Consider the following 23,245-nt stretch of genomic DNA (forward strand, 5'->3'; position numbering starts at 1 on the left):
TCGACAAGACCAAACTCCAGCGTGAACTATTGAGATCATGCCACTCGGAAATTGACCATAGGACTAGAAATGGCGAATCTGGGCTTTCCATCAAGTACATAAACGGTTCTCCGAAAGTGATCTCTGATGGGTCAAAAAACAGAGTTCACCATCGGAGACTAACCGATCCAATAACCAACACCAAAATCAACTAGTAGCTTCCACCTCATTATTCGGCTTCTACCAAAATTGTAGGGGTCTTAATACTAAGTTAACCAATTTTAAATGTAATGCATCTTCTGTAAATTATATATTCATTGTACTAACAGAAACTTGGTTACATAACAATATTTCTAATTCTGAACTTGGTCTTGTTAATTATAATATTTTTAGGCATGACAGATGTATTTCTAATAGCAATTGTAGTCGTGGTGGTGGTGTTTTCATTGGCATTCTTAAAGATTACCCTGCACGCATCGTTAAAGTTACTCAATTAAATGTTGAACATGTTTTTGTCCGTTTTACTATTGGTTCTTACGGTTTCATCGTTGGTGGTGTCTATATTCCCCCTCACTCATCTCCTTTAATTTATGAATCACACGTTTCTTCCATTGAATATTTGCTCAATACTTATCCTAATGACAAATTTATTATTTGTGGGGATTATAATATTCCTGAAACAGTATGGGATAATGATGATTATGGTATTGTTTACTCTTATTCCTCTCCTGCTCGTGCCCCTTGTATTCCCGAATCATTTACAACTAATGGATTCTTTCAAAAAAATAATATTTATAATTCAACCAATTCGATTCTAGACCTAGTTTTTTGCAATGATAAAGCTCTAACCGTTGAAAAGTCGCTTGACCCGCTAGTTCCTATTGATAAATACCACCCAGCTTTAAATATTTTACTTCCATTTAGTCTCCCAGTACCAAGTTGTAAGCAGAATCACAAATTCTACAATTTTCGTAAAGGCGATTATGAGAATATCCGTTCCTTTATGTCTTCATTTAATTGGTCTTCAACCTTTTCTCAATACGACCGGAATTCAGCGGTTAATGTGCTATACGATGCATTACATAAATCAATCTTGGATCACATCCCCCTAGTCTCTTTTACTGAATCAACATTCCCACCCTGGTATACCAAAAATCTTAAAAGCATATTGTCTTTGAAAAAAAAATGGCTCATATTAAATATAAATCCTCTCTAAGTGTTAATGATCATAGAGAATTCTCTTTACTGCGTGCCAAACTTAAATATGAAACAAAAAGATTTTACCGCGATTTTATACACCGTACTGAAACAGCCCTTAGGACAAAGCCTAATGATTTTTGGAAATTTGTTAGAAACAACCGCTCAAAAAATTATATTCCCAAGGAAATGTCATACAACGAATTCACTTCTAGTAATGAACAAGAGACTGCCAATCTCTTCTCTGCCTACTTTTCCTCAGTCTACTCTACTAAACGAGTTGATTTTGATGCCAAAAAAATTGATGTTCCCGCCTTTGATCTGCCCAATAATGCTTTGTTTAGCGCTGAAGATGTATTCCATGGCCTATCCTCGTTAGAAAATGTATGGTCTATTGGCCCGGATGGCCTCTCAGGTCATTTTTTATTTGAACTAAGAATAATTATTGCTTATCCACTATGGCTTCTATTTAGGAGGTCACTAGATGAAGGCACTTTTCCTTCCATATTCAAACTCAGTTCTGTAATTCCTATTCCCAAATCTGGTAGCCCCTCCACTGTATCTAATTATCGACCTATTTCCATCCGATCGCACATCTCAAAAATTTTTGAACACCTAGTCTTAAATTCAATTCAACCGACAGTTAATTCGATCCTAGCCGAAGAACAGCATGGCTTTCGCCCAAGACACGCAATTTTGTATTCAATAATTATGTCTTCGACTCCTTTCAACACCAAACTCAGGTAGATGTATTCTACATTGATTTTCAAAAAGTATTCGATTCAGTTAATCATAATGTTCTTATACATATTCTCAAAGAATTAGGTTTTGACGAACCCCTTCTGTCTTGGTTTAGTTCCTTTATTATTAACAGGTATCAATGTGTTAAAGTATTTGATGTTAAGTCTAATTTGTTCTTAGCTTCGTCTGGTGTCCCGCAAGGGAGTCATCTGTCGCCAATATTGTTTTCGTTATTTATTAACAACCTCCATCGTGTGCTACATCACTGTCACTTTCTATGTTTTGCTGATGACATCAAAATGTATATGCGCGTAACCATGCCAGATGATTGCACAAATCTTCAGTCCGACCTAGATCGGTTCTCAAATTGGTTCAACACTTTAGGTTTATCACTTAATCTTGATAAATGCAAAATAATGACCTTCACTAGATCCCGTTCTCCGATAATGTCCCCATACTTCATCAACAATGCAGCTGTTTCTCGTACTATGGACTATGTCATGGATCTTGGCTTCAGGCTAAGCTGCAATCTGGACCCAACTGCACACATCGAATACGTATGTTGTAAAGCTTTAAAAACTCTTGGTCTTGTCATCCGATTAATAAAGGACTTTCGGCTTGTATCATCATTAAAAACACTTTTCTGCGCTCTTGTGCGTCCCATTTTAGAATATGGGACCGTACTTTGGAACCCACATACAGCGGATAATGCAAGGCAAATTGAGCGTGTTCAGCGACGGTTCCTGCGCCACGCTAGTCATATTCTTAAGATACCTTGTCCACCTCACGACTATACACCGATTGCTGTTCATCTTGGTCTGGCCCCCTTGGCCGAACGTCGCTATGTTGCAGGTTTAAAATTCCTTGCGGGCCTTTTAAACAACAATATAGATTCTCCAGTCCTTCTCTCTCAAATCTCCATTAAAGTTCCATCCCGTCAATCCCGTTCAAAGGATTTCTTCTATGTCCCACACGTCACCACCAACTATATGGCTAATAAGCCTTTAAGACGCCTAATGTCGTCTGCCAATGCAGAGCCTTCCTTCGACGATTTGCTAAATTTGTAAAATATTTTTTATTTATTTATTTTTTTTTTTCCAACATATTAAGCTATTATTGTCACCAGATATACATATTCTATATTAATGTAAATTGTTTAGGTCTAAGTTGCTTTATCTGATTGTAAAATGTCTAATGTAAAAATATATATTGTAATGTAAAAGGGCCAAAGCCCGTATAACCAATAAAATAAAATAAAATAAAATAAAATAAAATAATACTGAATAATATTAAATATTAAAAATAATTTATTTTAGTGTGTACAGCTAGTTAATTATGTATTTATATTATTTAAGAGGGAAATTATCTTGATATATTTATTTAAGTTTCTTTATATTATATGTATAAAAAAACAAAAATCATAATTATAATTATTTGAATGATCAGAGTAAAAATTACAACAGCTTTTGTTAAATATTAGGATACCTACCTACCTATTAATTATTTAATAATACTGTTCTACACTACAATAATTTTCACATCATATATTTTATTTTTATTTTCAATATTTTCATTATAATTAGCTGTGAAGGCCAACTTACTTCTGAGGATTATTTAATTCAAAACTGACAATCCAATTTGTATTTGATATTGAACTAAAGAAATTGACCCATTCAATTGCATTTTCCATATCAATTATGTTTGCTCTAATAATTATATTTTGTTTTTCCAAGTCTGACTTTGACCAATCAATTTCACATATAAAATGTTCATTCATTTGTTTTACGATATTTTCAAACAACATTTTTAATTGAATAGAAAAAAACAATATGTCACAAAAAATAAATTAGCAAAATTGAAAACAGCTTTCAGCATTGTTGTTAGTTTGATTTTTGATAATGAGTTAAAATTGGGTTATAAATATCTATTAATATATGATTAATATATAATATTATGTCTATGTTGGCGGGTAATTCAAATGAACCAATGAAATGCGTGTATTTACGTACGGCGCTGGGGCTATAGAGGGTTTGTTAATACGCGTGAAGGACATCGCCGCCGCCGCGGTCGTCGAAAGACAGCAGCCGCGTGAATACGTACTTATTTTCAGAGCCCTGCACCAGCAGTTTCGGGGCGTAGAACTTCGTATCAATTCAATATAGCAGTCGAAAAGGAGTATCGGCGTATTATATTTCCACGAAGGGGTTTGGTATCCTCACTTTCAAAGACAAGTGGCAAACAGCGTTATCGTGAGTGCCTAATACAATTTCTGACTTAACATTTAAGAACTGATTTTAATATTTAACTAAATAAAAAAAAAATTTTTTGTATTAGTATATATATATATACTAGCCGACCCGTCACAGCTTCGCCCGTGATTGGTTGTTTATTTTGCCTTCGGACCATGATATGTAGAATTTTTTATTCAAATATTATTGTTTATTGTGATCGGCTAGTAAATATAAAAAACGGTTTCTAGCGTTATAAATGATAAAAATAAATACTGATAAAAAAGAAATAATTTATGGTTGATAAAGATTTATTAAAGAAAATTTATTAAAGATTTATTAAAATTTATTAAAGAAAAAAAAGAATTAAAATATGAATTTTATAAGACTTCTGAGTATATGATGTTTTTTGTTATATTTCCTGTTGAAATTAAAATCATAAGATGATTCGGGTCTCCAGTTCGAGAAAATGCCACGTATAATTGCCCATGTGAAAAGCACTCTGTACGAAGATCTACGCCAACGTACTTGAATGTTTGACCTTGTGCTTTGTTTATGGTAATGGCAAAAGAAACTTTAACCGGGAATTGAAGCCGTTTGAAAGAAAACGGCAAGTCAGAGGGAATCATGGGAATTCTTGGAATAAATGCAATTTCTCCTTTCGCTGGCCCTGTAAGAATTACGGCTTCTATAATATTATTTCGCAACGATTTTATTTGTAATCTTGTACCGTTACATAAGTTCGGTGGTTGAAGATTACGTAATAATGTAATTGGAGCACCAATTTTTAATTTTAGTTTATGAGGAGGAAATCCCGAAGGAGAAAGAGAATTGAGAAATTCTTGTGGATAATGAATAGCATCATCTGTTGATGTAACTGTATCAATAGATAGATATTCACGTGAGTGTCCATCGAATTTTAGAAGGATGATATCATTAATTTCTTCTGCTGTTACATTTCTTGGAGAGATTATAGCTCTTTCACATAACCACTGATCTGATTTATTGGACAGATTAAAAATGTCTGGATAAACTGTAGAAATCAACTCTAACACGTTATTGACCACCCGTCCAATCGTATGATTGACAGAAATGTAACCATTTTCATTTTCTAAAGTTCCATTTCCAATTTTCAACAACTGTGCTGGAAAAATATCGTCCCCTCCGCATAAATAAACTCTCATGTTTGTTCGCAAATAAAGTTTTTCAACATAGTTCCATATATGGGAAGATTTTAAGCAAGCATTAACGACATCAGCTCGAGTACCTTTAGGGATTACTGGTAAGGTTTGACGGAAATCACCAGCGAAAACGAATGTTATGCCACCCATAAACTTATTATTACACCTAAGATCTTTTAATGTTCGATCAATTGCTTCGATATGTGATCTGTGACTCATTGTACACTCATCCCACACAACGAATGAGGTTTTTTGAAGAATTTTTCCATGAGGGCCATTTTTACGAATCGGACAAACGTATTCTGTATCAAATAATACATTTAACGGTAACTTGAAAGTCGAGTGAGCAGTTCTGCCGCCACTAAGGAGAGTTGCTGCTATACCAGATGAAGCTACTGCTAATGCAACTTTACCTGAGGATCTAATTTGAGCCAACAACAAATTAATTAGGAATGTTTTTCCTGTACCACCCGGAGCATCTAAAAAAAAAACTCTTCCTTGATGATTCATTACGCTTTCTGTAATAACATTAAAAGCATATTTTTGATCATTTACTAATTTTGGTAAATTGATTTCTACAAATTCTTGTAATCGGTTATTATCGTAAGAACGCAAAATTGAGAATTCAAAAGGATCAGATGCATTTTAATTTCGAACGGGTGAGTTCATTCCAAATTCAGTTAAATATTTTTCAGACAGAAAAACAACTTTATCTTCTATTTCAATCAAACCTTTATTAAATATTTCATCAGAAAAAGTAAATTGCGTCATTTAATCGAGTGCGCTCTGTAAGAAGAATATCTTCATAAAAATCATTTCTGAACTGTTCCCACAAAGATTGAGGTTCAGACGGTTGACAGAAAACTATGATTATTGCGAATAATTCTCTTAATTTTGAAGGACTTTCTGAAAGAGTTGCCTCCGCTAGAGTATTTTTCCATTGCTCGTCATTTTCTAAAAGCCCAAGAGCAAAACAGGAAGCTTTAAAAGTCGCGTGAATGACTCCATCAAAGGCCTTCAAGCTTTCAAATGAAGTAGGACCTTGTACATAATTTAGTAACAATCTTAAATGGAAGCACTCACTTTGATTTGGGTGAATCGTGTAAATTCTACCAATGGCAGTGTCCATTTTTATTCCTGGCCAACCTAGAACATCTTTTCCCCGTCTTCTCTTTAACCAGCCTCTGCTATTATCCCAGGTGTAATAAGAAGGATCTTCATGATAGAACAGTGTTTTCGCAAAATCATCATGTGAACACAGTTCAAAAAATGCAGTTAGTGTCGTTTTTCTTGGATTTTCAATAACTTGATGAAGATTATTATCATTAAAGAAAACACGCTGTCCATTTTCTAGATGAACAGCCAAGTGCTGAACTGTAGGATCTCTATCATGGATTTCAAAATTGAAAATTCTCCAAAACGCTTCAGAAGTACATATGTATCGACCATTCAAAAAATTTGTAATCTCATCGTTTTCACGATTAACAGAAAAAGTAGCTCTATCTGATCCTTTATTAATATATTTACATATGTATTTTAACGCTTTAACCGTATGACAGTATTCTACGTTAATATGCGCATTAAAGCACCTAGATAGCACTGGACAATACGGTACAACCCAACGGTTGTCAACCACGATTTCTGTTTTACCACGAACTTTTAATATTGCAGTATAACCTCCATCATCTGGTAATCTCCGTCGGTAAGTCGGATAACCATCATCTCCAGTTTGAGTATCCTTGACCAATTTGTGAGGGTATTTCTTACTACATTTTCCAATATTCATACATGGCGATCTAATATTTAACTCGCCGCATGGGCCATGAATCATATTCTTGCAAACTATTTCATAAAGTATAGGATCTCTGTCTTTGTTTGGTATCTCGTCAGAAATAATTTTATCAATTTCATCTGGCTGAATTTTCGTTTGTAACCACAAAAGAATGTGGCAGTGTGGCAAACCTCGTTTTTGCCATTCAACACTGTAAACATAACAATTTACATCTCCGAAAATATATTTATTTTTTAATACATGCATAAACTTTTTTAGTTTGAGATGAAAAACTCTAGAGATTATATCGTGTCTATCAACCGACTTTTGATCTTGAAATAATTCATTTTTTATTTCCGGCCATTCCGGGTTGCATGTAAAAGTAATAAATAAATCTGGATGGCCAAATTTACGAACATAAGTCATGGCATCCTGATTTTTTTCATGCATGTAACGTGGGGAGCCAGTAAAAGAGGAAGGAAGAATTACTTGTTGCCCAACGTTATTAGCATTAATATTTGCATCATTGTTAACAGCATCTCGGAGGTGAACATAATCATCCGCACGTAGTTGTTTTTGATGGTTACGAATAAAGTGTAGTCTTTCAGAAATCAATTTTGCCATCATATCTACGGCGAATTGGCTGAATAATGTTTTGTAATAATGTAGATGATTTAGACTTGTTTCTCTAACCATAAACCTATAAGAATAAAATTGCATGCAGGATACAGTTTTGGTTCGATTCTGGTTATTTTCCTGTAATATATTAATGTGATAACCGTCTTCGCCTCTAGTATACATCAATGGATATTGCAGTGCATCATAAGATCTATTCAATTCGGAAACTCGACTCAATTGTCCACTCCGACCGTGCAGAACTATATCTCTGGGACCTTTATCTTCATTAACTAATAATACAGCTACTTCATCGATGGTAGGTGCATTATATTGACCTCTGTGTTCATCTTGAGGAACTCTGTCAGCATGAATAATTAACTTAAAGTTTTGCAACTCATCAAAAGACCTCGACTCCAGATTAGATCTAAAGCTCTGTATGAGGTGATTATTTTCACGCAAAACTGTTTGCAATGATTCAATGAGACCTCTTTTCATATTTGGAATCATATTTGTTCGAATAGATATTTGATCCGACTCTGACATAAAATATATTTGTAAAAATTTAGCATTATTTCCAATTTCGGGTAATAAACTACCTATTAAATGATGCACTTGACCCTGAATTTTAAAAGAGGGCATGAAGTTCCCTTCACTTATTTCGTTTGCTCCAAACGATGTCATTTGAAACAGAGTGTTATACCGTCTAGAATTATCAAAGAAATGTTTTGATAGAGGGTGAGAATTATCAATTAAACTTTTAATTAGGTCTGGAAGATCCTCAAATTGGTGTAAAACAACTTTACCGTCAGCGCAGCAAAGTCCATGGGTTTCATCTTTCCATTTTTTTGCATGGCACTTAGGACATAATATAGTCATTCGTCCAATTTGAAGCGCTTTAATATTTAAATAATCAATCTCGGATTGATAATTAAACGCTGATTTCATACTCAAAGCGTTACGTTGCTCCTGAGCACGTGTTTGAGAACGTTCTGGTGTGTTATTTTGTTGCCTTCTGTTATACATTCGAGATGCATTGGCAGTTCTTCTGCTAATGCGTGCTCTTTGCGCTCTCGGCATGATAATGAATTGGCCACTTACTCAAAATTTGGGTAAGAAAAAAAGGTAAAAAAACTAAGTACAAATTATGCCAGTGTGCTGATGCCAGTGACTGATGTTCTCTTAGATTGTTTACTATAATGTAATATTACAAAAACTTTAGCCACAGCAACGCGTGGCCGGGTCGGCTAGTAATATTATAATATACAAACATGCCCGATAAACCAATAGCAACCACTATATAATACACTACTTATTATTATTTTAATCTGCAACAATAAACTAAATTTTTTATAATTTAGTTTGTTTTTTTCTAGACAGATGGCGCCACTGTTGTATTTTTGACATACAGATTTCCTACATTTCGGGTGGATTTTCATAAAATATTCTTTCATAATAACCTTGTCCTATCAGTAACCAATAGTAACTATATGTCATACAATAAGTTTACCATATGTTTCCATTTTATATAAGAACAACTCATCCTCTTTGGATCTGCAACTTATAGAACCGTAACAACTAAAAATATTTAGTATATTTTTTGGCCGAAAGAGGGCGCCACTACTTTGATTCTGTTTTTGATTTTGTATGAACTTTATACTTTTTTTTTATTGACAAAAGTGTTACTATAACGTTCAGCGGAGTGTCGGGTTTCAGCCAAAAAAAATTTCAACCAAATCGGTTCAGTAGTTTTCTCGGTTAGCGCGGTCTAAGAAAAACCCTTACAATTTTATATAATAGTATAGATTAATATATATATTTAGTATTCTTATTAAAATAACAGTATTGTAAATACATGTTTCCCAACGTTTTTTTTCAAGGTTCTAAAGAAGAGTACAGACCATTTTGTTGCTCAATAAAAAAAAAATTAATGAGCCAGAATCCGGACCAGAGTCAAATTCCCGGGGGTGCTGATACAGCTAAGCTTCTTTCACCAACCCCCTCTCATAGAGTAAGTTTGCCAATAAGGTGTGCCAATCCTAACCAACCTAATACAGTGCGTTAGTAGATGAGATAACAGTTGACAATTTATTAGTTAGGGAAGCTGATTTACCTATCTCGACGAATAATTTACTGGTAGAAGTTACTCAAGAAATATCCAAAGTAGATCAGAGTTTAAGCCACGTAGATCACGAAACAAGTTTAACCGTAACTCAAGAAAATACCAACGTCCCAACACCTACAGAACAAATTGAAAATTCAGACAATCAAGAGAAAATCTTGGATTGGTCAGCGGGTGACGAGACCCAGCAATCAAACCCAAATATTAAGTGGTTTTTAAATCAAGACTCCACAAAAATCATGGATTCCAACCAAAGTCAGGGAGCGAGTAGTGGCTACAACCAGCCACCAGTAATGGAAGGCACAAACGCTGCAGAATTGAACCGATTAATCGATCTGAAGGTTCAAGAAATAATGAGTATTAGCGATAATACTAGTCCAAGACGAAGTGATTCAATGGCAAATGACCAAATTGGATTACAAGATGGCATTAGATTACTACAAAAATCTTTCGATGGAAAGGATACCGAAAATTTAGAAAACTTTTAGGAAAAATGTGAATTTGTCGTGTATTGTGTGGTAGAAAATGCAATACCACGATTATTACATGCGATTCAAACAAGGCTAACTGGAAAGGCACGACAAATAACCAAATTCAAAACCTTTGACACGTGGGAAGAGTTAAGAGAAACTCTCAAGACGAATTTGGAACCTCAAACGACCACCCAACATCTGTTTTTACTGTTTTTAGAATTGTATGCCACTAAACAAAGAAGTGGTGAAGACATTTTATCTTACTCCATGAGGGTAGAGACACTACAGAACCTCATAGTTGAACAGGAAACCGTAGATCTTTCACTCGAAGTAGCCCAGGCTATGGGGGGATCACCCGAGTTGCGTCCCGTAAAAAAGGTATACACGAATTGCGTCCCAAAAAATACAGGACGCAATTCGTATATTTAAATCAGGGGTTCTTAAATAACTAACAAAAATAAATAACAGTTATAAATATAATATAAGTCAATCAAATATAATAAACAAGTAAATAAACGTTAAATCGCTTAAATCCAATACAAATTAATATAGTCCATAATATAGGTAATAAATAAGTTAATTAATAAATAATAATAATAATGTTGTCAATAAAAATGTCAGTCAAAAATTAGGTTTATATTTATTAGATAAGCTTTTTACAAAATCTAACCTTGTTATTTTATTTTCACTTATAATATTTTGCACTTCCATTCTAAATAATATATAAAAACTAAACAGTTATCACAGCTCACGTAGGTATACGAAAAACTAAAAACTGAGTAAGAACGAAGACCGAACTGCAGTAAAAGATATACTAAACACAACAATATTATTAATAGTAGATACTGTACCCACCTAATCAAACATTTTATATCAGCTTGGTAAATCCAAAACATTGCGAAACTAAATGCTATATAGTATATACACATACATATAATACTACGTATACAGTTAAACAGTCGCGTTTCACAAATTATTTTGTATTGTATTAAATACCTATCGACTTGATATTATTTTTATTTCGATAAGATACCATTATTACTATATACTATACTAATAATTGGATTTTATGGCTGGAGATATTATAGTAATAACTTATCTACACGACTGTCGAGTATCGACTTTAGCTAAAATAGTTGTATAAATGAATAAATTCAACAAAGTTGAAAAATCCCAAAAATTGCACTTAAAACTTTTAGATTTGAATTATACTATTAAAATAACTACTAAAAATATACCTCGGAGAACCCCTGAAAACGGAATAAATTTCTACTACCTAACCAATATAGTGGGACGCAATTCATGTATACCTTTTTAACGGGACGCAACTAAGGTGCCCCGGCTATGGGAAGGTCTATCAAACGGCAGGTGATTCAAGTTTTCATGGAAGGGCTAGGAAACTTAAAGGATTTCATCAAAGCTAGGAATCCCCCTACTTTAGAAAAAGCCATACAGGCCGCCAGGGAGGAAGAGTGAATTAAATCATCGGTAGAAGAATCCAAGAAACTCTACAAGACCAACCCTGTGACAACGAAAAAAACAGTTGGATCTTGAAACATATGTAATAAACCCGGACACTGGGCTCGCGATTGCAGGTCCGTGAGACCTAATTCTCATAACAATCAAAAAAGTACAAACATGTCATCCGGATCTTCTAAAACTGTATATGCTGTTACATGTCAATATTGTCGAAAACCTGGACACATGAAAGATGTATGTCAAAAATTAAGGTACGTGAATTCGAAAAGAAATGACTCAAACCAACCAGAGAAGTCGGGCGTCCGGCAGCGAGTGTGAAAACAGCCGTTGTTTTGTTTCAAGGATCGTGTTAGACACATCTCCAGAAGCTTGTTAGATTTCGGTCTTTTTAGGGACTTACTTTCCACCCATGTGCTCAGGGGTACACTGACCACATGACCTATAAACCGCAACGCATGTTGGCTCAAGAGCCAGGTCAGTGGAATTTATAGGTTTTTGTACACACAGTGATTAATGAAAACCAAAGATTTATTATTATTTTAAATAACAAAATTAGAATTTTAAAGAAAATATTTTATATGATTTATTTTACACGGGGCACTAAATTTGCATAACAAATAATACAAAAAAATTAATAATATAAATTTGGCACATGGCAAGTGCATAAGAAATATAATCAGATAAATACAATAAAAATAAAATAGATAATATTTCGGCACATGGCAAGTGTATAAGGAAGGAAATAAAAATGAATATTAACGCTACGGCTCCGACGAACGGTTACCGAGCACATATGTGAGATTTATAATACGTCAGTATGACATATCTATAACATATTATTTGTAATAAAGGAAACGACCCACGGCTCCGCAGGACGGTTACCGGGGCACCTCTGAAGAAAATCTGAGTATATAAAAAAGAAACTAGGGTGATACATAATCAAAATGAAAAAAGGGGAATGTTGGGGGAAAAATAATACTTGACGACGACTGTTTGTACTGAGTTGATGATGTTTGAGATGGCTTCGACCGCCTCGGGCCTATGACGTCACTTCAGGCCATCATGGTGGTATTCCGCCGACGGTGAAAACAAATAACAAAAAGTTTGAGTCCGGGAGACGTGTTGCGAGAGTCAATGGCGTTGAGCAGAAACAAAAATCGAACACCGGAGATCGGTCATCGATAGTGGCGAAAAACAGACAGCTCGGTAGTATACGTCGGTGGCTGGTCGTAGGCCGTTCCGGCGTCTTGATGTTCTTGGGTAGAGGGGTGGTCAGTGTCGTCGCGTCGGGAACTTTCGTATAATATATAGTGGGGAAACAGGTTGCCATGTCCGTATGCGCCAGCGGCTGCGACCGCAACGCCCGACACCAACGGCGAAGCGCCCGCTGCGACATCGACGCGATGGACACTGCATGTGGGGGAGGTCAGGGGACTAGTATTACATAACAGTGTTTTTGTCATTATAATATTTAATGAGCGCATGCATAATAATAGAGATTATGGAAATACTGTGAGTTATATAATAAAAGGACGTTGACATATTATAAGATTATAATAATGATATTATGTAATATTCTAATACAAAAGTCTCAAAATTCTGTGACGTTACAATAGTTTCATCTTGATATTTAGCATTGTCATTGGAACACGATGTCGGATTCATCGCATCTGTAGTTCCAAAACCGTATTTGTAGTTCACACCACGAGTGATGTTAGTTAAATTATGCGCGACAACGGCAAATTTATTTTGATTCAGTGTTTCCAAACAAGACGTTGTTGCATTTGTCTCGAAGGCCGTTCGCGGATTACGCATTACGACATTTACTTTTACGTGTTTACAAAACGAACCCGGTGTATTACTTACTAGTTTGTATTAGCTGGGCGATAAATATAAAAATGTATATTCAACCGGTATGTGATTCAACGACGTTGTTACTACGTGCAATCCTTTTACCGTAGAGGATAAGTCCAACATTTTCCAAGCCAATCCGTATGATACAAATGAATGACATTTTTTGAATACCATAGTATAGCCTGTTGTAATGTGTGTGGGTCTAGGTAGTAAGCATTTTCAGGACTGGGATTTCCCGTATCACTGTCAGAAGCAGTGGCGTTAGCAGTTTCCAATTCCGTTACCAATAATTTATGAAGAGAATAGTTTGATTTTAATTGAAACACAAATAAAAAAATCTCGCTCTCAGTAAGAATAGCGAACGTTTCCTAACGTTAACAAATAAACAATGGGAAACATGTAAACCTCTAAGCGTCTAAGCCATTACACATTAAGTAAAGGTGGGCAATTCTTACACCATAGATCTAAATCAAATTTATGTAAATTAGCAATTCTTAAAAACCACAGACCTTCTCTCGATCATGCAAAATTAAATTTTTAATGTCAGATATAACTATTTGGCATCACTTGACATCATCAAACTCGTGGTTATTTTATACACAAGGTGAAACTCTAGTAGTTAATTGCAATGATCTCTCCAGAACCTACGAATTAGAGATCTCTGGTGTAGGTATATTGACCATCCTACCTTCGTGTGAACTTCACACACATGATTCAATTTTGTTACTATCAGAAAAATCAGATTTAGAATAAAACTTGGATATCATTCCTGAAAATTCGAAAGTAAATGTAAAATTTTTTGTAATAGAAATGTTAAACTCAGTGATGCCACAAAACTTTACAACATTTCAATTAATCAAAGACTTGATAGAATTTGCGAAACAGTTGAAAGAATTAGATAAGTTACAAAAAAATTATACCAGAACCTTCTTTTATTATTAATGTAAACTTTCATCTAGCCATAATGTACAGTACATTAACTGTAAGCCTTACAATTACAATTATTTTAGTGTATAAGTATACAGGGTGATTTTTTTATCGTTGAACACTCATTATTTCAAAAAGTATTTAATTTTTTTCAAATTTTTAGATTCATGCTTTTCTACAATTGTATTACATTTACATTTTTTTCACCCTTATATTTATTAGGTAAACCACTATCAAGTTTTGATGTTCAAATAGCAACCCATACAAAAATTGTTACAAACTAACAAAGCTATTTTTTTATGAATTATCACGTTCAAATTTTCATTTTTCATTAATCCATTGGCGAGTTATAGCTGCCTAAAGTTGGGTGGTTTTAAACGGGTTTTACTACACAATCAGCACCGTCGGAACAAGTAGTCGAGACCAGTAGCTATAATAGTAATAAATTCGATATCGTTAAATCCACGATTGATAATCATTGTACTTTGTACCTATTATAATTTAAGGTCTCAAGACATGCACGGCGCGCGGCGCGCGCGCACTGTCTTACGTACAGTTAATAGAAACAGTTATTAGTTATTACTTATTTACAAATAGATGGTGTTCATAAAAAAAAAAAAAATCAATCCCATGAGAGAAGTAGACCGTTTCACGCATATAGACTAATCGGGGCCGTTCAGCAGTTGTGGCTCCATTTCCCTTACTATGTGACAGTCGGCATAGACGCAAGTATAGTAAATCACGCACTCGCAGACACCGCACGAATTTTTTTGTCGATGACGGCGCACGATCGGTGGTGATCTGGCTGTTAAAGTGGTGGGAATGCGTGGAAAAATACGAGTTTTGGTCGCCTCCCGGTCAACTTCTCTCTTTGGACGGAGGTATAGTACGGACAATGCTATTCTATTTATAGACATTTTATTGATGTTCTTTTTATTATTTTTGCTTATGTCATTAACTTGTAATCTCAACTCGTGGTAACCATTCTTATCGTTCTGTACAATTTACAACCGTGGTCTAGTGTTTATCTGGTTCCAGTGTTAACAGTAAAGTAGGTGTAAACAATAATTAAACAGTATTATCACAGAACAATAATATTATTATGCGTAAACTTTTAGAATATGGTTAATGACGGTGATATTATTTTTTATTTATTTTTTCATTGACTTTACCACGATCACGTTATAGTTTTTGATGTTTGCCAAACATATCTGTCCGTAAGTATAAAATTTAAATAACTATTTGTAGAGCATTTACTAAATGTTTGTGTCCTAGGTATAAAGTAACGAAAGATGTTATTAGTCTTCAAAATATGAAGAATTAGATTTAAAAGAAGAAGAATTTTGATACAAGATAATTTACAAATAATATACTTATATGTATAACTTAAAATATATTATGATATTAAATAATATTATTACAAACTATATTAATAATTATTTATATTTTAATAAGTGTTCGAACTGTTTGCCATTTGCGGCTAAACAAAATGATAAACGCTTCATCACTTCAGTTGATGTAGCTTTACTTATCACTGAAGATTTAATATTTTTGCAGCATTCTGTTATTTTTGTTTTGAGCTCTTCTACATTCTTTAACTCTTCTTTGTAAACTTAATTTTTTAGATAACCCCAAAAAAAAAGTCCAAAACACTCAAATCAGGTGAACGTGGTGGCCATTGAATTTTGGGGCTATGGGTTCCAAACCAGTTGTCCCCATAAAGTTTGTTCAAGAATGTTAATGTATTATGAGCTGGTGCGCCGTCTTGCTGCCATATTAAATCTAAGCGCTGTTGCAGTGGAATATTTTCCATCAAAATTGGCAAATCTTTTTCTAAAAAATTGAGATATCTATCTCCAATTAGATTATCTTCAAAAAAATATGGACCTACTAAGAAATTATCAATTATCCCACACCATACGTTAACTCCCCAACGAACTTGCTTATGAGTTTCACTAAAAAGGTGAGGATTTGAATCACTCCAAAAGTGATTATTATGATGATTTACAGTACCATTGTTGTGAAACCTTGCTTCATCAGTCCACATAATCTTTTTAAAAAAATGTGGATCTTCTTCTAATTCCACCATGATGTGAGCTACAAAATTAACACGCCTTTCATAATCATTTGTTTGGAGAAATTGAACAGGGGAATACAGGTATGCGTGATATTTATATTTTCTTGCAATTTTTTGAACAGAAGAATATGATATGTTCAATTCATCTAAAATTTAAAATTTAAAATCAACCTTTTTTAATTTTATTTTATAAAGATAGGTACCTGCTACAACTTTCAAGGATGTTTGTGGATTTTCATTGAACTTGGCCAACACTGCAAATGAATTTTCTTCATTGGTTACCGTACAAATTCTACGTTTTTTTCTCTGGAATCCTCCAAAATTTTGTAGATTTTTATACAAAAAAGGGAACAACGAATGTGCCGGACAAGGGCGATCAGGATACCGATTTTTATACAATCTATACATATTTAATAAAATATTGGATGTACAAATATTTTTTTTTTCAAAGATACATTTTATTGTTATTTGTGGTTTTATTTATTTATGTTGTATACTCAAATGTAAAGAAAATCAATAAAACTAATATACATATATATGTATAAACCTTGTTGCAGCTCTAGAGTTTTTCCCGGTTTCGTTGTAACAAGCCAACATGTCCAACTTTTCTTCATTCGAATAATTCATTTTAAAATTAAACGTTATTTAAAAGTTATTTTGTAATTTAATAAATTAACAAGGTATACTACTACTAATAACTGTAGGACTGACAAATTATTTGAGAATAACCATTAATATTATCAACATTGAGAATTTCCTTTATTGTGGGTAATATTTGTAATACATAATTAAAAAAACTATGGAACAATAATTTATATTACAAATTAAAATTATACAAATAAACAATATTGTATTTTATACAAATAAACATAATTGTAGTTTATACAAATAAACATAATTGTATTTTATACAAAAAAATTATAATATTTAATATTAATTAATTTGTATGAAAAATAATTATTTTATAAACAGAAAAGAGGATTAGATATGAAAAAAAAAAAGTTTATCTATATCTTACAAGATACCTAATGTAGTAAAGTTGTTGTTATTTAGTACATTTTATCTATTATACAATAATTGTACATGTTTCTACCCTCCATAGTTTGGTAATTAAGATAACTGTTTCATTGTAACACAGACATCAGAGTTTCATTTTAAGCTTGACTGTACATGGGAAATATTGTTTTCTTTTACCATCGTCCATCAGTGTAAATATTTTTGAAAATGTCGGTTACTTCAACTGAAAGCAAGTTAGCGGATGACAAGTATGTGTTGGGACGTTACTTGTATTATAAAACGCTGTCTAAAGATCTATTAAAATGCAATGAGGAAAATGAACAGGTAATTATTTTATTTTAAATATCCAACAAATTATAATGATACAAAATACTAAAAAAATATAACTGTCTGAATATCAGGAAAAAACTAAAAAGTGATCAGGTGGTACGTAAAAATGTAGAAACTGCACAGGTGGTACACAAATATAAAAAGGTTGAGAACCGTTGGTCTAATTCCGGAAGATTCCGGAAGATTTAGGAAAAGTATGTGTATTTATAATATATTCTGGTCTGCTAATAATATAACGTAGGCGTAATATAGCTATACATATCATATATGCATGAACCTATTTGAAAATGTCGATGATAAATATTTATTTGTACTATTGCATAATTTTACTAGTGTGATTCTTGGTGGTGTCCCAAACATTCTGATTTACTAAAAATTAGTAAAGAATTGAAGATCAAAACAATAAAGGACAAAGTTGAAGTGGATATGGCTCTTAAACGCCAAAAGTATTGGTGTAGACAAGGACAGGTAATTTATTCTTGTATTGATGATCATTAGACAACTTACTAATGTCTGAGTCACTCATTACCTAATGATTTCGAAAAATTAAATATAGTTTTTTAATAAATACATAAAAACTTTTCAGATAAGGTGTTGCATATTTGATAGGAAGACGGGAGCGGACAAGCACACAGAACCACCAGATTGTTGGGTTGAATACATTAAAAACCAAAAAAAAAAATGATTTACCTGATTTGAAATCATTAAAAATTTCAAACAATTGTATCTCTTCAGATGAAGAGATATAATTTTTTTGATTAAAAAATTCAATATTTAATACATAGTTTATTTTATTATAAGCAGTGTTACCTTACAGCTCTTAAAAACATTGTAATTTATTTACAGTGGTGGTTTGATTAGCTAGAAACAATACTAATGACTAAATTTACTAAATATGGAAGGTGTGAAAGAAGCTAATTATATTTTATGTAAAAACTCATTTTGATGTCATGAACAGGGTTTGAGACAGATATTAGCTTAATACTGATATAATATCAAATTGTTACAATAGTTATTTGATTTTAACTTTAATTTAAAAAAAAAATAATATTTTATAATGAAATGAGAATAAATAAAATAAATACAAAGAATCAAACAATTTTTTGATAGGTTCTTTATGACACATTTTAGTTTTTTAATGTATATTTTCTACTTTAATGTGATGCAAGTGATAACCATTAACAAAAACTAAGGAGATTATCCTTGTTAGGTTAGGTTAGGTTAGGTTAGGTTAGGGCCACCTATGGCGTAGGGAAAGTGGCGTCCCCATCGCCCAGTGCACCTTAATAAGTGCACTGCAGTAGCCCTACCCTGATCTTAATTGGTTGGGGTAGTCTGGCCCTCCAGGTTGGGGGTTGAGCGTGGGGCTAACAACCCCACCTCATAAAACTTATTTGTTATGATACCATCAGAAAATCAGCCTCGGACATGTAGCAGCCTTGCAAGAGATAAGATGGGCTGGGAATGGACAGATTAAAGTAGGGAAATATGTAATTTACTTCTCTGGGATGGAGGGAAGGCACATTTTTGGAAGCGGATTTGCAGTGCATGAAACCCTGGAACCATACATAAGAGAGTTCAACCCCGTCTCAGAAAGAATAGCAGTATTACGTGTGGACACAAAACCCCTAAATATAGTACTAGTGCACATGCTCCAACAGATACAAGAGATGAGGATATCAAGGATGCGTTCTACGAGGAACTGGCACATACTTATGATAATATACCAGGGAACGTAATCAAATTAGTGTTAGGAGACCTAAATGCCAAGTGTGGAAGAGAGACACAATTTAGCCCCACCATAGGTAGTGAAAGTCTACATGAGACAAGCAACGGAAATGGACTAAGACTCATATTCTTTGCAGAGGCAAAGAATATGACAATAAGTAGTACAACGTTTCCACACAAAGACATACACAAAGCCACATGGAGGTCACCGGATGGAATAACAGCTAACCAAATAGATCACATACTCATTCAAAAGAGATTTCGCTCTTGTATAAAAGACATACGAAGCTATAGAGGAGCTGACTGTGATACAGATCACTTCCTAGTAGTGGCAAAGTTCGAGATAAAGCTACAAAGTCGAAAACAACTAGAAAAAGTAAATAGCATAAATATAGATCTAGAGATGCTAAAGGATGAAGAAATCCAACAAAAATACTCAAAAAGTATTGGTGAATATATAAAAGGCATCGAATTGAATGACATAGATGAAGACTGGGACAAAGTTAGCAAAGCCATTAAAGAAATCGCAGAAAAGGACATTGGAAAGACAAGAAACAAGAAGAAAAAATTGTATAATGAAAACTGTCGACAAGCAATAAGAAAAAGACAAACTGCCCGTGAAAACTATATTAAAGAGGATAGTACAGACAGAAAAAGAATATACATCTTAGAAAGGAAGATGTGTAAAAGAGTACTCCAAAGAGAGAAGAGAAAGTATCTAAGTGATATATTACAAGAAGCAGAAAGAAATTATTCGATGGGAAGTGTTAGAAATTTCTTTAAGACCATAAAACAATACAAAAAGTTCAACCCAAGTCTAAAAACTATTAAGAATCGTCATGGCGAAGTACTCATGGACCCTAAAGAAAAAGCCGAAAGATGGAAGGAATACTTCACTGAACTGTTGAACGCAGATATCCCAGATAACGCAACGAGAAGGGAAAACCTATGTGGAGCAGAGCCAATGGTAAGTGAAGTGACTAGGGGAGAAGTCAACGAAGCAATAAAAGACCTAAAAAATTGGAAATCACCAGGATCAGACGAAATACCAGCTGAACTCATTAAATATGGTGGAAAAGAGATGCAAAACCTCCTCTTTAGGTTTTGCCAGAAGATCTGGAAAGATGAGAGTATGCCAAGAAGCTGGAACGAAGCCATAATTATTCCGATTCACAAAAAAGGTGATAAGTCAATTTGTGAAAACTATAGAGGAATATCACTGCTTAACTCAGCTTACAAAGTGTTTGCCAGAATACTCTTAAAACGGCTAACGCCGTACGTAGAAGAAAACTTAGGCAGATATCAGTGCGGATTCCGAAAAGGGAAATCAACAATAGAACAACTCACTATCATAGGCCAATTAATAGAAAAAAAGTATGAATTCCGCCAAAACATCTGGCAGCTATTTGTTGATTTCAAAAAGGCCTACGATAGTATACACCGACAAAGTCTCTACAATATAATGGAGGAGTTCGGGATCCCACAAAAATTAGTGACGCTAACAAAAATGTGCATGGAAAATACACAGTATAAAATAAGGGTTGAATCTACGGTGTCAGAAGCCTTTGAAGTAAGAACTGGATTGAAACAGGGAGATTCGTTATCACCTTCCCTATTCAATATAGCTCTAGAAAAAGTTATAAGAGAATTGCAATCAGAAACAACTGGAGTGGAAGTCGGTCAGCAACACATACAAGTATTGGGATTTGCAGATGATTTAAATATACTAGGAAACTCCCTAGAGGAGACAATAAAAGCAGCCCAAGCCCTTGAACAAGCAGCTAGCAAGATAGGTTTGAAAATCAATGCAGAAAAAACCAAAGTAATGGAGTTGCTAAAAAATGGAGACAACCCTGACACGGGGCCCCTAACCTTCGAAAAAGTAGATGAATTTCGATATTTAGGAGCTATGCTGAGCGCTAAAAATGATTGGTCGAAGGAAATAGGAGTGAGGATCGCCAAGGCGGAAAGAGCGGCATTTGCCTTAAATAAGTTCTTAAAATCAAAATTATTTTCAAAAAAGACGAAAACTAGACTATATACTGCAATAATAAGACCAACGCTCACCTATGGCTGTGAAGCTTGGACTACCACCAGCACAACTGAAAGAAGACTTAGGACCTTTGAAAACAGAATTTGGAGGACAATTTGTGGACCAATTTATGATAGCGTTAATTTAACTTGGAGAAGAAAATACAACAAAGAACTACAAGACGAATTGGGAATTGCATCAGTTATCAGCTTTATAAGAGGGCAAAGGATCCAGTGGTTAGGACACGCGATGCGAAGAAGTGAAGAGGATATAAGTAGAACAATCCTAAACTGGAAACCAATGGGGAAAAGACCGCGAGGAAGACCCAGGAAAAGGTGGTTGGATGTTGTGGAAGAAGACCTTGAAAGATTGGGAGTACAAGAGTGGAGGGAAATAGTACAGGACCGTGAAAAATGGAGAGATATTGTGATGGCGGCCAAAACTCTTAGAGAGTACTAAGTGCCAGAGGAAGAAGAAGAAGGAGATTATCCATTTTTTGGATTGCTTAATTTTGGTTATTTAAATGATTTTTTTTTAGCGTTTGATTTGAGGTTTCTTTTAGCCTTGAACCCTGTTCACGACAAAATTCCTCACATTTTATACTGATATTATTATGAACTATTAAACAATTTTACTTAAATAAGCCTAGGACTATGAAAAACCTATTTCAAAATGATGATACAGTTTAATCTAAATGTTCGTTTTGCAGTTAATATGCAAAATATGAGTAAAGATAAAACATGTATTCAAAAAATTAAAATAAACTTTTCGATCACCCCAAACTTAAAAAGCAAAATTTAAAAATGGTGTTAATAATATTCTAACTTGAATTTAGTACTAATTATTATTTGGTGACAACACCAATCATTGACACAAATTATTTAGTATTTAATATCATTATGACATTATACAATGTAGCACAGTAGACTAATGTTTTTGGATGTTTAAATTATTATATCTATTTTGCTAAAGGACTTGTCCGTAAAAAAAAAAATTTAAAATAAAATTACTATTAATCACATAGCCACCTAAAAATTCTTAATTTGATTTAGGGCATAATCTACATATTAAGCATAAAATATATATATCTACATCTATGTATATTATCTTAGTATTATATATTATCTTATTTAAGTTGTAATGATTGATGTTGTCACCTAATTTAAATTATTTATAAACTAGCATATAAATTATAAAGCATTAACATTAGCACAATTTTTGGTTTTCGATACATTATTTTATTTTTTTTCATTCCAAAGATCGGTTAAATGATTATTGATGTTTCTCTCCACTTAAATTCATCTTCAACTCCCAGTATGTTCCTATTCTGATAGCTTCCATCACTTGCTTCAGAAATGGAGTTCTAGGCCTTTCTCTTCCAGGTTTCTTCCTTATTACGTGTCCGATCCATGCTTTTCTTCTCAATCTTAGCATATTCCATATTGATTTTTGGGTATTTATTCTCCTGAAAACCTCAACATTTTTAATTTTTTC

At 33.7% G+C, this 23,245-nt stretch overlaps 3 protein-coding genes and 1 pseudogene across 3 annotated transcripts; 2 read left to right on the plus strand and 2 right to left on the minus strand.

Moving 5' to 3' along the window:
• The first annotated feature begins 269 nt into the window (after positions 1-269).
• LOC107169820 (uncharacterized) lies at positions 270-2,984 on the plus strand. The gene is made up of 4 exons (XM_089222747.1): positions 270-280; positions 373-1,122; positions 1,197-1,919; positions 2,051-2,984. Exons 1-4 carry the CDS (start codon positions 270-272, stop codon positions 2,982-2,984), a joined length of 2,418 nt encoding a protein of 805 aa, XP_089078873.1.
• A 530-nt stretch (positions 2,985-3,514) lies between these two features.
• LOC149059117 (uncharacterized) lies at positions 3,515-5,545 on the minus strand. The gene is made up of 3 exons (XM_089222758.1): positions 4,927-5,545; positions 4,674-4,815; positions 3,515-3,623 (listed from the first exon to the last, which is right to left on the minus strand). The coding sequence occupies exons 1-3, from the start codon at positions 5,543-5,545 to the stop codon at positions 3,515-3,517; spliced, it is 870 nt and encodes a 289-aa protein (XP_089078884.1).
• A 529-nt stretch (positions 5,546-6,074) lies between these two features.
• Positions 6,075-9,157, minus strand: LOC149059118 (uncharacterized). The gene is made up of 3 exons (XM_089222766.1): positions 7,620-9,157; positions 6,667-7,208; positions 6,075-6,615 (listed from the first exon to the last, which is right to left on the minus strand). The coding sequence occupies exons 1-3, from the start codon at positions 8,790-8,792 to the stop codon at positions 6,075-6,077; spliced, it is 2,256 nt and encodes a 751-aa protein (XP_089078892.1). The 5' UTR covers positions 8,793-9,157.
• Positions 9,158-19,499: 10,342 nt separating this feature from the next.
• On the plus strand, positions 19,500-22,210 carry LOC149059119 (uncharacterized; annotated as a pseudogene).
• The last annotated feature ends 1,035 nt before the right edge of the window (positions 22,211-23,245 follow it).

This window comes from Diuraphis noxia, unplaced genomic scaffold (genome assembly GCF_037042655.1).
Source record: "Diuraphis noxia isolate RWA-SAM2 unplaced genomic scaffold, SU_Dnox_SAM2 contig0001, whole genome shotgun sequence".
NCBI lineage: Eukaryota > Metazoa > Arthropoda > Insecta > Hemiptera > Aphididae > Diuraphis > Diuraphis noxia.